The 14,213-nt window shown below is 41.7% G+C and overlaps 1 protein-coding gene across 4 annotated transcripts in view; it reads left to right on the plus strand.

The window, feature by feature from the left end:
* LOC102201651 (TLE family member 1, transcriptional corepressor) overlaps positions 1-10,161 on the plus strand; it is a 19,531-nt gene extending 9,370 nt beyond the window's left edge. For 2 of the 4 annotated variants that reach the window (XM_013914948.1, XM_013914942.1), the window contains exons 7-20: positions 1,581-1,797; positions 1,980-1,996; positions 4,037-4,150; positions 4,292-4,345; positions 4,547-4,696; positions 4,804-4,942; positions 5,291-5,490; positions 6,501-6,577; positions 6,676-6,925; positions 7,792-8,039; positions 8,412-8,559; positions 8,738-8,888; positions 9,080-9,156; positions 9,610-10,161. In XM_013914948.1, coding sequence (XP_013770402.1) covers positions 1,581-1,797; positions 1,980-1,996; positions 4,037-4,150; positions 4,292-4,345; positions 4,547-4,696; positions 4,804-4,942; positions 5,291-5,490; positions 6,501-6,577; positions 6,676-6,925; positions 7,792-8,039; positions 8,412-8,559; positions 8,738-8,888; positions 9,080-9,156; positions 9,610-9,717 — 1,950 coding nt within the window. In that variant the 3' untranslated portion in view covers positions 9,718-10,161. Of the gene's footprint in view, positions 1-1,577; positions 1,798-1,979; positions 1,997-4,036; positions 4,151-4,291; positions 4,346-4,546; positions 4,697-4,803; positions 4,943-5,290; positions 5,491-6,500; positions 6,578-6,675; positions 6,926-7,791; positions 8,040-8,411; positions 8,560-8,737; positions 8,889-9,079; positions 9,157-9,609 lie in introns of all 4 variants that reach the window. The other 2 variants (XM_005722029.2, XM_013914943.1) reach the window with 1 other exon arrangement.
* The last annotated feature ends 4,052 nt before the right edge of the window (positions 10,162-14,213 follow it).

Below are 14,213 nucleotides of genomic sequence, written 5' to 3' on the forward strand. Positions count from 1 at the left end.
ACACACACACACACACACACACACACACACACACACACACGCATGCACATCCCACACAAATGCACGCAGACACACCAGTTCACACTAACATCCCATGACAAACCAGGCTCCCCTTGCCTCTACCAATACTTCCCCTCCATTTACTCCCATCAGGGGTCCTGTTTGTGTATCCGTGTGCGTGCGTGTGTGTGCTTTGCATCTGTTTGTGTGTGTGTGTGCGTTTGTGTGTTGCAGAGCATGCTTTTCTGTTATCCCCAGAAAACAACAGGCAGAGGTAGGATGGTTGAGTGAGGATGTGTGTGCCTGCCTTGTTTATCTAGACTATGCGTATGCATGTTAAGTGTGATCAAGTGTGACGTGTGGGTGTGTTTATGTTTGATTGTTTGGCAGGCGAGCTAACTCTGGAAATTGAGTGTGTGAGCGCAGGCAGGCATGGGGGTTGATGCTAAAAGACTGTTTTGTTGTTTTACCTCCATTCTTTGGGGGAGGATGCAGGGAGCAAAGGATAGATGGAGAGGTAAAAGGAGGCGGGGGATCCAAAGTGAGATGGGGGTGGGTGCGTCAATTAGGTGAGATAAAAGTCGGTTTGACCTTCAGCACTGCTTCCACCCCCGCCGAGTCGCCTCCTGTGCCCCACCTTCCCTTCTTCTCTCCCTCCTTCCTCCTCCCCTCCCTGCAGCGAATCAGTGAGCTTGGATTCCCGCAGCTACTGTCTGAGGAGGCAATAATGATGTTTTGGAACACAAAGGCATTTCACGCTCAGACGAGCGCCTGATTTGGTGTGAAAGAGAGAGCAGGGCTGCCAGCCAAACTGGCTCTCCCTCTCTCTCTGTCTCTCTGACCCTCTTCTCTCCTTCTCTCCTCCCCTCTCTGCTCAGTCGCCTCACTCTCTCACAAGATCTGACAGTGCAAGCAGCAGCTGGGGCTCTCGTCATTCCTCCCTCCTACCCCCTCCACATCCTCAGGGTTTGGGCTGTGATCCCAGCTGTCAGTATTGTTCAGTGTTTGACCTTAGAGGGAGGAGGATGTGTGTAGGGGGGAGAGGCTGTGTTCACCACCTTGTAGAGCGCAGCAGCTTGTTGAGGTGGTGTAAACCCCAGACAGTGGAGAAACTGTCCCATCTGTTGAAGACTTTAATAGGGACAGAAGTCTCTTTTGATTAGGTTACAGAGCATTGTTAAGTTTTAGCTGTTTTTGGCTTGCTTTTATGTTGGGTTTTTGGTGTCAGATACTGATGCTTTAAACATTTATGGTAGTTGTATTATGAAATTTGAGACTCCTCGTTGAACTCAACTTCTCTGTTTTTTAGTTTGTTTGTTTTTGGTTTTAGCCAGGATTGTAATGTACTGCACTACATCACAACTGCTGAATTAAGCCATACCCACATAGGTGTGGTTCTTTTAAACTGCTTTTTATTCATCTGTCTGACCTGTCTGTTACAGGTCCAGCTGTGTATACCACAGACTAAATAAAAATGGACTGGTGCCTCTTTGTAGCAGGTCACTTTTTTAAAAATGTTTTTCCCAACTAACCACCTCTTTCGCCTTCTGTTTTTTTCCCCTTCCCCTCTCTTAAAGCAGCAGCACTTGTCCCATAACCATGGTGGTGCTCCTGTGCCCCTCACTCCTCACCCTGCAGGCCTCCATCCTTCTCAGCTGGGTGGTTCAGCTAGTCTTCTGGCTCTGTCAGGAGCACTCGGAGCTGTTCCTCCTCATCTGGCAGGAAAAGAGAGTGGTGAGAAAAAACCTCACATGTCTGGACAAGACTCTCACCCTGCAGGACCTGAACACCTGAGAGGTAAGGAGACGCACCTTCCAGCACAGAAACACTTCTGATAGAAAGGGGTTGTTTATGTATGAGTTGTGTTGCAATGAAGTCTGTTTGAACTCATTCTTCTTCCCTTATCTGTTTGGTTTTTTTTCTGCTCTGGTAAACCCCCCGTGACCTCAACCACACACATGCTTTTCCAATGACAACAGAGCGAGAGCCCAGCACAGTAAGTACTTCCTCTTTCTGCAGCAATGTTTACTGCTCTGGTGAGCTACTATTGTCTTACTTTTGTTTGAGGGATAGTTTAGGTTTACGGGAAATTTGCTTTGTTCTTCTAGTTAATAGATAGCTGTGAGTAAGTAAACTGCTCCTAAACATGGTCAAATGCAAATTTACACACACATTAATTATACATATTTAATTTATATAATTTCAAGAGATATGCTAATTGCTTGGTTTTTACTAATGCACTTATATAAAAGGTTATTTTTGGCCACTCATACAGTTCTTAGAAGGTGTAGGGCTTAATTGAAAATGCAGTAGCTAAAGGTTGATGTCAAATCCATCCAAATGCTGTAGGACAGAATTTCATAATGCGAGTAGATGTCACCTGTTGCTGTGTGTGTGTGTGTCCCCATTATATGGAAATTGCTTTTATTATGTAACTCCCCCTGAGGGATCAATAAAATTTATGACATGTCATTATGAATAAAAGCACCTTGTAGTTTTTAGTGCTGTTTCACACCCAGGTAGCTTTTACCTTTTTAAGTTGTGCATTTTGACTCTCAGTGTGTGTGTGTGTGTGTGTGTGTGTGTGTGTGTGTGTGTGTGTGTGTGTGTGTGTGTGTGCGCGCGCGCGCGTGTCTGCAGGGGTGGTGGGATTTCTTTGGGTAGGGCTTTGGCCTGCCTGTTTAGTTCTGCCCTAGATCTGCTCTGAACTTAGGTTTCCTTTCTCCTCCAAATGAGCTTTTTAGCATGGTCACACACAGACACACACACATTTTTCATACACACACACTTCTCAACCCTAGCCTGCATTGTTGTGCCTATTTAACACCTCAGTGAGCAGATTACCCCCTTCTCCCCCTCCCACCGCCCCTTATCCCGCGCTTAAAGACTCTCATTGTGTTTAATATCATCACCACTGAGAGGGGAGGGCTTGGGGAAGAGTGGGGGGTGAGGGACCAGCAGTCATGTGACATCGTGTGTGTATGTGTGTATTTCAGAGATGGGAGAGAGAGGCACCATGCTAAAAGCGAACAGAGAGTGAGGGAGGGGGGAAATTGCTTACGTTTTGCGGGTCAGTGCTTCTGTGCTCAGCTCACTAAAACCTTTCAATAAAGAGAGGAGGGGAGGAAAGGAGGTTTAGGGGGGTATGAAGGAAGGGGCCTTTGGCAGAATACAGATTCCCCCCCCCCGAAACTCTTTTCCGTCCCTCGTCTCTTGTCACCCTTTCTTTTCCTCCACACTCTCACACCCTCCCTCCATTCCTCCTTCATTTACCCTTTTCCCCCCTCAAAGCCCAAGCACTCACTCCCTTGCTTGATTTGTGCATGCGCATGTGTTTGTGTATGTTGGATGCACATTTCATTGACAGGTTGAGACTATAATGGACTCAACATGAAGCTTTAATCCATTAACAATAGGATCCATTGGTCAGGAGGCCAGGGGGAGGCAGCTCTGTGTGTATGTGTAGTCTTGGGACGCAGGGACACAGGAGTGTTATGCAAGCAATACACACTCACAGTCTGTTACACACTTGTTCGTACACACAGGCTTTCACAGTCAATTACACACTGTGCACACAAACACACACACTCTCACCCACACTCTCAGTACAGCCAGTGCAGCTTGTCAGAGCCAGGAGAGGGAGCACTGATAGATTTTGAGAGCCACTTAATGTAATCATCAACTTCAGAGGCATGTGTTTGTGTGTGGCTGTGACGGGCTTTGGTCAAGTGAGAAAAGAGGTTGCTGTTTAAGTGTTAGTGCTGCTTAATTCATGCTTCTGTGAACTATTAACCTATTTGCAAGTAGGAGTATGTTTTTCTAACCTGCTCTACATAGCTGAATAGCTCTTGTAATTAGTGGTAGACGGATCAGACACTTTAGTGAGCTCATGCAGGATGCATACACAACTGAGTGAAATCAGAACCGTAAATGGCAAAATTTGTCTTTATCCTCCAAATTGTCCTTTTTCTTTTTCATATTTTTATGAACGGCAGTGTTCTGCCCTTCTCATCCTCCTCGTTGCTTTCATTCGCAGAGTAACTCATTGCTGCCAGAAAGTCTTAGGAATTCAGATAAGCGACGCAACGGACCTGACTTCTCAAATGACACCAAAAAGCGAAAGGTGGATGACAAGGACTCAAGTCACTATGTAAGGAATCTCTCTGGTACCTGTGTCTTTAATGTAACGTGACAAAGGAAAAGGAATGTCTTCATTCATTTGAACATATTTTATTAATTATACAGCCAGTCAATGGACTAATTTGATTATCTAACTGATCCTCTTCCCTAGGATAGTGACGCAGAGAAAAGTGATGACAATTTGGTGGTGGATGTCTCAAATGAGGTCAGTACATTTGAATATATATATTTATATTTGAATATAAATGTTAGTTTTTGTGCTGTCTGGTACATGCTTAAATTACATTACATCAATGGTCCATTTTTAAGATGTGCATCATATTCAGGCGTCTGTGGTCTTCTTCTTTCAAGGATTGTATTAAGTTGAACTCCCAAATAGTTAACAGAATTCTTGTTACTTCACCAGGATCCAGCCTCCCCTCGTGGCACACCTCTTCCTTCTCCTAGAGAAAATGGTTTGGATAAAGCGCGTCTTCTCAAGAAAGACCCCTGTAGTCCAGCCTCTACTGCATCATCAGCCAGCTCCTCCTCCTTAAAGTCTAAAGAGATGGCAATGGTAGGAATGGAAAAGAAAAACTTATTTGTTTTATATAAGTAAACCCAGTAAATGGAGTGATTTATTTATTTATTGTATATTTATAATTATCCCTTGGTGTTTGGCAGCGAGATAAGGCAGGTACACCTGGGCTGAAGTCAAGCACACCCACGCCTAGAGGTGACTCCACCCCCGGGCCCAGCTCCACACCTGGAATCCGACCAAATCTTTCAAAACCCCCCTCAATGGAAATACAACATCCACCTAGTAGGTCATTTAAACTTACTACTTAATAAATTGTTATAAAAATGATGTAGTTTTCTGTTAGAGGCAAATAAAATGACCTCAATACTAAGAGTTTGCTTGCTTCAGGCAGAAGTCTGCTCGTTCAGTCAGTTTCATGGATGATATTTAAAACCTTATCCTAGAGACAGCTTAATATGAAGTGTGACTGCAAGATATCTGGTTAGAAATCTCAGTTTACCTAGGCTTAAGTTGCTTTTACATGATAGCCTAGTCAAGCTTTGGCAGTAATGCCTGGTAAGTGCATGGTGAAAAGACGTAGACTTGCATTCTTAGACATTAACTAATTAATCCTCTTGTGCTTGTTTCCAGCTGCAGGTTTGCGAACTCCCCTGGCTGTACCAGGTCCATATCCAGGTGCATTTGGCATGTTGCCCCACACAGCAGGAATGAACGGGGAGCTAGCTGGTGCAGCTGGAGCTGCAGCCTATGCTGCTGGGCTGCACAACATGTCACCTCAGATGAGTGCTGCAGCGGCAGCTGCAGTGGCCGCATACGGGCGGTCACCAATGGTGAGTAGAAGAACAAGACTAATGTGATAAAATGAGGTGACCTTTTAAATCTGTGTATGTCTATGGATTGCATGCCAAGATAGAACTTTGGCAGAAACTCAGATGCTAGAGTTATGTTAGCCTGGTGTCAGGTTTGCACTTCTGGATTCTTTAGTTTTATGAATTCTCATGCCAGTGAATGTGTGTGAAAAGAACAGAGTGCATTTTTGAGTTCTGCTCCCTTCACATGAAACTTTTCAACTGTGCCTTTCTCTTTGCTATTATACCTGAAGCAGGTGGGCAGCAGTTGTTGTCACCTCTCAGCCATAAAACTCTGTAACCTGCTCCAGGCAGATTTTCATCTCTACCACATTCATTGAACTTACACCCCTCTAAAGAAATAGTCATTATGTTGTAGTTTCCCGTGTCATGCATTGTAACTTAAAAGGGCATTTAAATACTCAAAAGAAAGGAAATTTTATTTTATTTTAAAGAAAGTGACATTAATCAATGTGAATACTTTAAAACAAGAATCAAAACAACAACAAAAAACTACTATTAAATTGTGAATAGTTGCAAAGCTTCATGTCCCTGCTTTCTTTTGGATAGTATTTATACAGATGGCATACCTATGTGCAGTACATTCACCACATTACTCTTTGCTGTATTTGCATAGTGTTCATTACACTGTTTAAATAGCTTTAGTAGTCACACAGCAGTGTCTGAGCAACACTTGATAGCAACTCAGGTTGTGTACTTAGCAGCTGTGTGTGTGTGTTTGTTTGTTGGATGAAGATGGGGTGGGAGGCAGTTACAAATACCTACAGATCTTCCTGTGTGTGTTTGCTGTCTCTTGTAGTTCTCATTTAGAATAAGCAGTTTAATGTGTGCTTGAGAGTATGTGTTAGCTTTGCGCTCATGAGTGTTTATGCTCTTTTTCACAGGTTAGTATTGACCTGTGTGCATTTTGCCAATTCTCATGGGTATTTGTTAGTCCTGGGCTTATAAAATGTCTGTTTTCTGTCCAAAAGGTTGGTTTTGATCCTCATCCTCACATGCGAGTTCCTGGAATGCCTCCTAGTCTGACAGGAATCCCTGGTGGCAAACCGTAAGTATAGTTGTAAAACTAATTAGTCTTATAATTACCATGATGATGGTGACAATGATGATTTCTTTTTCTTGATCCTTTTTCCACTCTGTCATCAGTGCTTATTCATTTCATGTCGCGGCCGACGGACAGATGCAGCCAGTTCCATTTCCTCCAGATGCTTTGGTGGGGCCTGGGATCCCTCGCCATGCCCGTCAGATCAACACACTGAACCACGGAGAGGTGGTGTGTGCCGTTACCATCAGTAACCCCACCCGACATGTGTACACAGGAGGAAAGGGCTGTGTCAAGGTGTGGGACATTAGTCACCCAGGAAACAAGAGTCCTGTGTCCCAGCTAGACTGTCTGGTGAGTGAGGTGTATTGTTATGAGCTGGCTCATGGTTTGCATAAAGTGGATAGCAGTTTACAAACACAGGAGAATTTTTCTATATATACATAGCTTAAGTTAGAATTTAGGGGATAATTTGCAAAGGAATCAGCTGCCACAAGGGCAAGGCGAGTTGTAGCAGCAAATGAATTCTAACAAAACAAGTCTTCCCAGGCCTACCAGTTTGAGACTCTCAAAATTGCACCACCCAAAAGTTAATGTACTTTTGCTGCAAGGCCTGTTGAGGTGCAGAAGTGGAAAATATTTCCTGCCACAATAGGGTTTTGGACTAGCTCAAAAGAGGAGACCACATATAACAATGAGTTTATTTTGCAGAAGTAAAAGGGAAATTAACATGAGCACAAAACAAAGCCAAACATAGAAGCTGTGAGGGGAGACTGGCCAGCTGCCATCAACATGCATAGTGGAGAAAACTGTTCTACAACACTAATTTGTTGTTATTCTGCCTGTCTGTGTTATTCGTGTGGTGACAACAGCTTCCCTTTTACCTGTCCAGACTTGGTTTGACCACTTGGCAGTGTTTTGATGGTGATCAGTCCATATAACAAAAAGTATTGGACTGTTTGGACAGGCCAAATTTGTCGAATCCCCATGAAAAATTAGCTTTACTTACTATACTCCTTCCGGGATAGGACTACAGTAATGGCCTTATAATATATAGTTGAGTATTAGTTTGAGGAACACTTGTTTGTCAGAAATGATCAGACTAGAATTTGTGCTCTAGATTGCAGAATAGTGAATGAAATGTATGTGGTGAATATACAACACAATAAAATGTTGTATATTGTACTAAATATTTACTTTTTTTGTGCCTACCAAATTAGAACCGAGACAACTACATCCGGTCTTGCCGTCTTCTCCCTGATGGTCGGACGCTTATTGTGGGAGGCGAGGCAAGCACGTTGTCAATCTGGGATTTGGCCACGCCTACTCCCAGGATTAAAGCAGAGTTAACATCATCAGCACCAGCATGCTACGCTCTGGCAATTAGCCCTGACTCCAAAGTTTGCTTTTCTTGCTGCAGCGATGGAAACATCGCAGTCTGGGACTTGCACAACCAGACACTCGTTAGGTAAAAGATAACTGTATGCTTTTACTTCTGTCACTCTTCAGAAGATTGCTGCAAATAAATATATGCCTCTGCTAAATGTTAAGGACATCTACAATCACTGCTTGGCTTTTCTAATCTCCTCTAAGCAACAGATTTGACCTTTAATTTGCAGTCTCAGCCCCTGACTGATTTAACCTTTATGATTGTAGCACCAAGAGGCAGACAATCTGTAGTGTTAGTACTACAAAAGTGGCTTCTGATGAGAAATGCTGTAAGCACTCTCCATATGGTAACATGTGATGCATACCAACTGCCCTGCACAGCTCACGGTTGGTGCCTTGTTCCAAAATGTCCGTCTTTATTTAATTGAGAATGTATGTGTGTATCCCACAGGCAGTTCCAGGGCCACACAGATGGAGCCAGCTGTATCGACATCTCCAATGATGGCACCAAGCTGTGGACCGGAGGCTTGGATAACACAGTCCGCTCCTGGGATCTGAGGGAGGGACGGCAGCTGCAGCAGCATGACTTTACATCACAGGTGCACAATCATACAGGCATTTGAACATTATTTCAGTCATTTACTTAAAAAGAAATCCACAAGTTTCAGGTTTTTATTTTAAAGTAGCATCCCCACTAAAACAAAATCTGTGTGTATCAGTTGGTTAAATTTGTAATCCTGACAGGACTTATTAATATTTATTTTCTCTTGTGTTCAGATCTTCTCGCTCGGCTACTGTCCGACAGGAGAATGGCTCGCTGTTGGAATGGAGAGTAGCAACGTTGAGGTCCTTCATGTAACCAAACCGGATAAATACCAGCTTCATCTACATGAGAGCTGTGTGCTCTCCCTGCAGTTTGCCTACTGTGGTAAGCAACTTGCATATTAAATGAGCTGCAAAATAGAGGTGGAAAAAAAAACGTGGGCTTGGAATCCATTGTTAGGTGAAGATACCCCCAGCCCAGTGGTTTCACTGAAGTTATGTCTGTACGTTGTATGTTCCATTCTACAGTGCTTTCATTTTTTATATTGTGCATGCTTGTATTTACTCTTCTACTAGGCAAATGGTTTGTGAGCACAGGAAAGGACAACTTACTGAATGCATGGAGGACACCTTATGGGGCGAGCATATTCCAGGTTGGTGGCAATTGATCAGTACATTCATTGTATTACGTATATATTTACATAAATGACACAAAATGTGCTCCTCGAAAGTTGCTGCATTGGCTTTAATAAATCACCCTGCAAAATCCACTAGCACTGTTTTGCATCCATGCAGTAACTGAGTCAATGCTATGAAACAGTCAGTGCTGTCCAACAAAGGAGGTTGTTTAAAGAGAATTATACAGAAAAACGTGCTTAAACTTTGAATATGAGTACTGAGGTAAAAGCCTCGCAGTCTCATAGTCGCTCCTATATTACTTTCAGTACTTTTCAGTAAATTTTAAAAGCACAACTTTAAAACTTTTAGGCACTGTGTTCCATACAAACACACATGAATTTATTTTCTAGTTTTCTTTTAAAACGTTTCATTACTGACTTCTCTCCCCCCCCCCCCCCCCCCCCCCCCCCATCTCTTTTTTTCCTCAGTCTAAAGAATCATCCTCGGTACTAAGCTGTGACATATCTGTGGATGACAAGTACATTGTTACTGGTTCAGGGGACAAGAAGGCCACTGTTTATGAGGTCATCTACTAAATATATGGAAAGAAAGCTGGGACATTTCTTCTTTTTCCAATATGCTCTGTGTTTCTAGAAACACACCACAGATAAGGTGGACCTTGATGGCACATTCTTTATTCTGTTAGAAACCTTCAGAGAAACACATTAAGGAGACCCATGTTGTATATGCACTGATCTGTTGTGCCTGTGTACATGACTCCAACTCAGCTGGGAATAAACTGGAGCAAGTGGATGATAATGGAAGCACAGGAAATATTCAGATATCTGCTTACTGCTGGGGGCTAACCTGGGATCATTTACACGAATCAGAGAAGGACCAAAGGGGACTCTGAATCGAGCACTTCAGACAACACTGCTGAACATCAGATATTGAAACACACTAAATGTCAGCACAACTGCATTTGGACAACCTCTCAGGCCTGCGGGGTGACTGTGTAAAAAAAAAAAAAAAAAAAAAAACGACAAATGGAAAAGGAAGAATGGACAAGAATTGGCATCATGTTGGAAAGATGGTAGAAAAAGAGGAACAACAGAATGGAGGGACATTTTCAAACAGTGAATGCGGAATATGTTGATTTGTATTTTGGTTCAGAAGACGCTCACAGCCTTTCGTTCCTCTTAGCTATGGCTGTTTGACCTTAAAACCTCAGCTTACTGTTCTGATACGCCTACTCTGTCTGAAAAGTACATTCTCTGTCTTTACCTTAAGTCCTATCCTCACTAACTGCACTGTAGTTGTAGCTTTCCACCTACACGCTGTACTTAACTACTTAAAATGTCCAAATGGTACATTTTTTTTAAAACACGCTGAAGGCTATGATGACTTGTCTCACATTATGCTGCCACGAACATCTGTCATGAGTTTATTTGATCCTCATGTAACATGATAGGGTTTTTTTTTTTTTAAAGATCCATACCAGTTTCAAATGGAAAAAGTGAAGCACTCAGCTATGTGAAGAAAAATTTGCATAACAATCCAGATAAGCTTCAAGAACAGGAAATGGTAATATGTTACAGAATGCTTAACTTGGGTTATTCTGAAAAACCTTCTTTCTGTGATCTTAATTTTAAAAAAAGAAAAGGGGAAAAGGTGAGAGCAAGAGTGAAAACCTGGTGTTTTCAAAAAAGTTGATTAACTAATTGTCAAATTCTATTATTACATAGGTTTCATATATTTTCACACTAAAGTTGTCCTACACAAATGTAAAATCTCCACAATATTGACAGAAATATTTAGATGGAGCTTTATTCTAACAAAAGCAAGGGGCAGGGGCATGGCAATCATAACAATATGGCAGTAATCTATGCCATCAGTGCATGTTGGTGGGTGTTTCCTTAGAGTAACCCCACAGTTAAGTCCCTTTCAGACATTAGATACACAGCATTATTGGCTTCATCATACTGGTAAAGTGCTGTAGGTCCCTTTTTGTTTCTTCCAGGTTGACTACTTTGGGGTAGTGAAGTGAGTATAATGACTTTAAAAAAAATATTTGGGGTTTATGTTCTTTGACTTGTAGGGTGTGGCCGTGGTAAAGTAAACACGAATTCATTCAGACGTGATATATGCAGATGTCCGATTTGAGTTTTGCAATACGTGCAAAAGATTTATTGCACTGGCAGTGTTAACTCTAGTGTGGTTACATTTGGATGTTTAAAACTCCCTGTCAGTCACTGAAAGGTAGGTGTGTGTGTGTGTGAGTGTGTGTGTGTGAGAGAGAGAGAGAGAGAGACACAGCAGTAGTTTTTGTGCATCCGTTAATACAGTGGCATGACAAATAGACTTTGTTCTGTGTTGAAAGTGACACTTCAGTGTTTCCGGCTCCATTCTAGTGTGACAGGCTGCTTCGTGCATTCAGACATGAAGCTGTGTGATTAAAGGAAAGAAATGCATGTCGGAAAGGGCTTTGCTCAATGGATCTGAAGTGATGTCACAGAATCACCATGTCTTTACCGCTGTAAGTCACCCCCACCCTGCCTTTACCAATCTTTGAAACACGTCATGTCTTATTGTATGAATCGATGATTATATTTCCTGGATGGGAACAAATTAAGGCTTAACATGTAATTTAATGTTCTTGTATTTGGAAAATCATAAGTGACTAGGATGGGTAAAAAAACAAAACAAAACTTCTCCTGATTATACCCACTAAATAAATTACTTTTTTTTTTTTTTTTTTTTTTTTTTTTTTTTTTTTGCTATATACTTTCTTTACCTTGTATTTCTGAATTTGGACACTAGGTCAAAGTTTAGCTTTGAAATGAAACATGTGATGTCACTTTTTAAAGAAAAGATTAAATCGTAATTTTTCACCGTCGTCTTAAGGACGAGGGTAGAGAAGGTGCAGTCGCGCTTCAGCTTCAGGAAGGAGTCGGTTAGCTTCAGCTCATTAATTTCACGACCTTGTGCTTAGCTTGTTCTTAAATCTGTTTCTGTTTGTATAAATGTACATATGTTCTTTTTTTCTTACCAGATTTGCTTTAGAAACAAACTTTTTGTACGTCTTTTACATGAAGCAGAAACGTCTAATCGGGAGAAATACTAAGTGATCTTAATGCTAGTGGGTCTAAAATGATTGAAATGTCTAGACAATAAATGTTTCTTTTTTAAAACGTGTGTCTTTTAACTTTGCACTTTGATACAACAACACAAGTTTTTAAAGGAGGAAGATGTAGGGAATTATTGGCTTTTGTGGATGAATCATGAAAATAAAATACACTGTAGTTGAGTGTCATTATGTAACTCTCATACAACACATTGCTTTTCTTAGCTAAAAGCTGCATCCTGTCTGCTCCTATTGGCCATCTTACCACTATAAACTTGCATGAAATGAATAGCTGTGACTTGGCCTACTGCATCTGATCAAGGATAATTATTTTGGGAGTCACATGAAAAACATCCAGTGAAGATTCAGAGTGCGCTGCTTCCCACATAACTGCTGACACGAGATAAAATCTTATGATTTTGTCACCTCTGTTACTTTATAAGCTGAAAGGTCCAACCTGTACAGTCCTAAGTGAAGCTAGCATGCCAGTGCATCTAACAACAACAAAAAAAAGATATTATGAGAACATAGTTTTTTCATAATTTAGAAACTCTTTACTGAACATGGCATATTGCAAGCCTTTTTTTTTGTTTTAACTTTGAAGGCTTTTTACAGATCATAAAAATCATAAAATCAGCACCTCAAATGATCAGAATAGATAATTTCAAGTTTGAGTACGTCCAGAACACAAAGTTCAATAAATGCAACCACAATCATGGGGAACACTGCTGATTTGACAGTTGCTTAGATGATGATTATCGATACTCTTCACAAGGAGGGTACACCACAGAAAGCTGGCTGCTCACAGATTAACTTTATCAAAGCATTTAAATTGAACGTTAACTGGAAACGTGTGACAGGAAAAGTTTCACGAGCAACTGGGATGACTGCAGCTTTGAGAGGGTCGCCAAGAAAAGTCAGCTGAATAACTTGGGAGATGTACTGGTGCTTGCTTTGTCCAAAATACTTCCTCAGGGCCTTACCTTTGCCAAGATTGCAACACTAGTACAACATCTGAATGGTGAGACCTGCCGTTAAGGCAACGCAGTTGTGTAACTGTTTCACTCACTAATGACAGCACTCTGGTATATTACAGTTGGTTATTGCTAAAGGGAGGCGTGACACAGTCTGTCCCGGTTGGGGTTGAACGTTGTTTGAACAGGAAGACACCTAATGAGTATGTTTTGACCATAATTACTGACTGGATTGGGTTTGGGTCTGCTGGTGTGGACAGTTGGAGAATAACCTCATGGGATGTCTTAAATGTAAACATATATAGGTGCTAAATGGAAAACGCACAACATCAGCAAATAAACAGAAGAAGAGCAGTGAGCGAAATGTTTTGGTATTAGACTGCACTGAATGATTAAAAGCAAAAGGGCATAGAAGGTTTTCAGAGTTTTAAATCACCATGAACTGAGAGGGTGCAGACTAAAAAAAAGGCCCTGCTTCAAAATTGACACCTTCAGGCTCCACTGAAATTTGTAGCTGCCTGAAAGTCAGGTGCCTTCTGGGGAATGTTTTTTTTTTTTTTTTTATCTTCAGATCAATAAAAGATGGAGTTATCTGACCTCAATGACAGTAAAGGGGAGGCTTTCAAACCTAAGAACCCTGTATCAAATGTCAAGCATGGTGGTGGTAGCATCATGCTTTGGTCCCAGGGGCACTGGTACATTGCATGTAGATGGAATAATGAAAGACTACCTCCAAATTCTTCAAGTAAACAGCTAAGGTAAATCGATAAAATCAATAGTTTCAATAGCTGAAACTGAAACACAACTGGGTGTTCCAACAGGACGATGGTCTCAACAAACACACATCAAAACCAACCAAACCTTAACCCTACTGAAAATCTGTGGACTATTCTTAAAAGCTGGGTCCGTGCCAGGAAACCAACCAATTTTGTTGATGGCTACCAAAAACATCTGGTGGACGTCCAACTGCATACTGGGATGTTTGACAAAATAT

This window comes from Pundamilia nyererei, unplaced genomic scaffold (assembly GCF_000239375.1).
Source record: "Pundamilia nyererei isolate P.nyererei 1_Seehausen unplaced genomic scaffold, PunNye1.0 scaffold00006, whole genome shotgun sequence".
In the NCBI taxonomy this organism is placed as follows: domain Eukaryota; kingdom Metazoa; phylum Chordata; class Actinopteri; order Cichliformes; family Cichlidae; genus Pundamilia; species Pundamilia nyererei.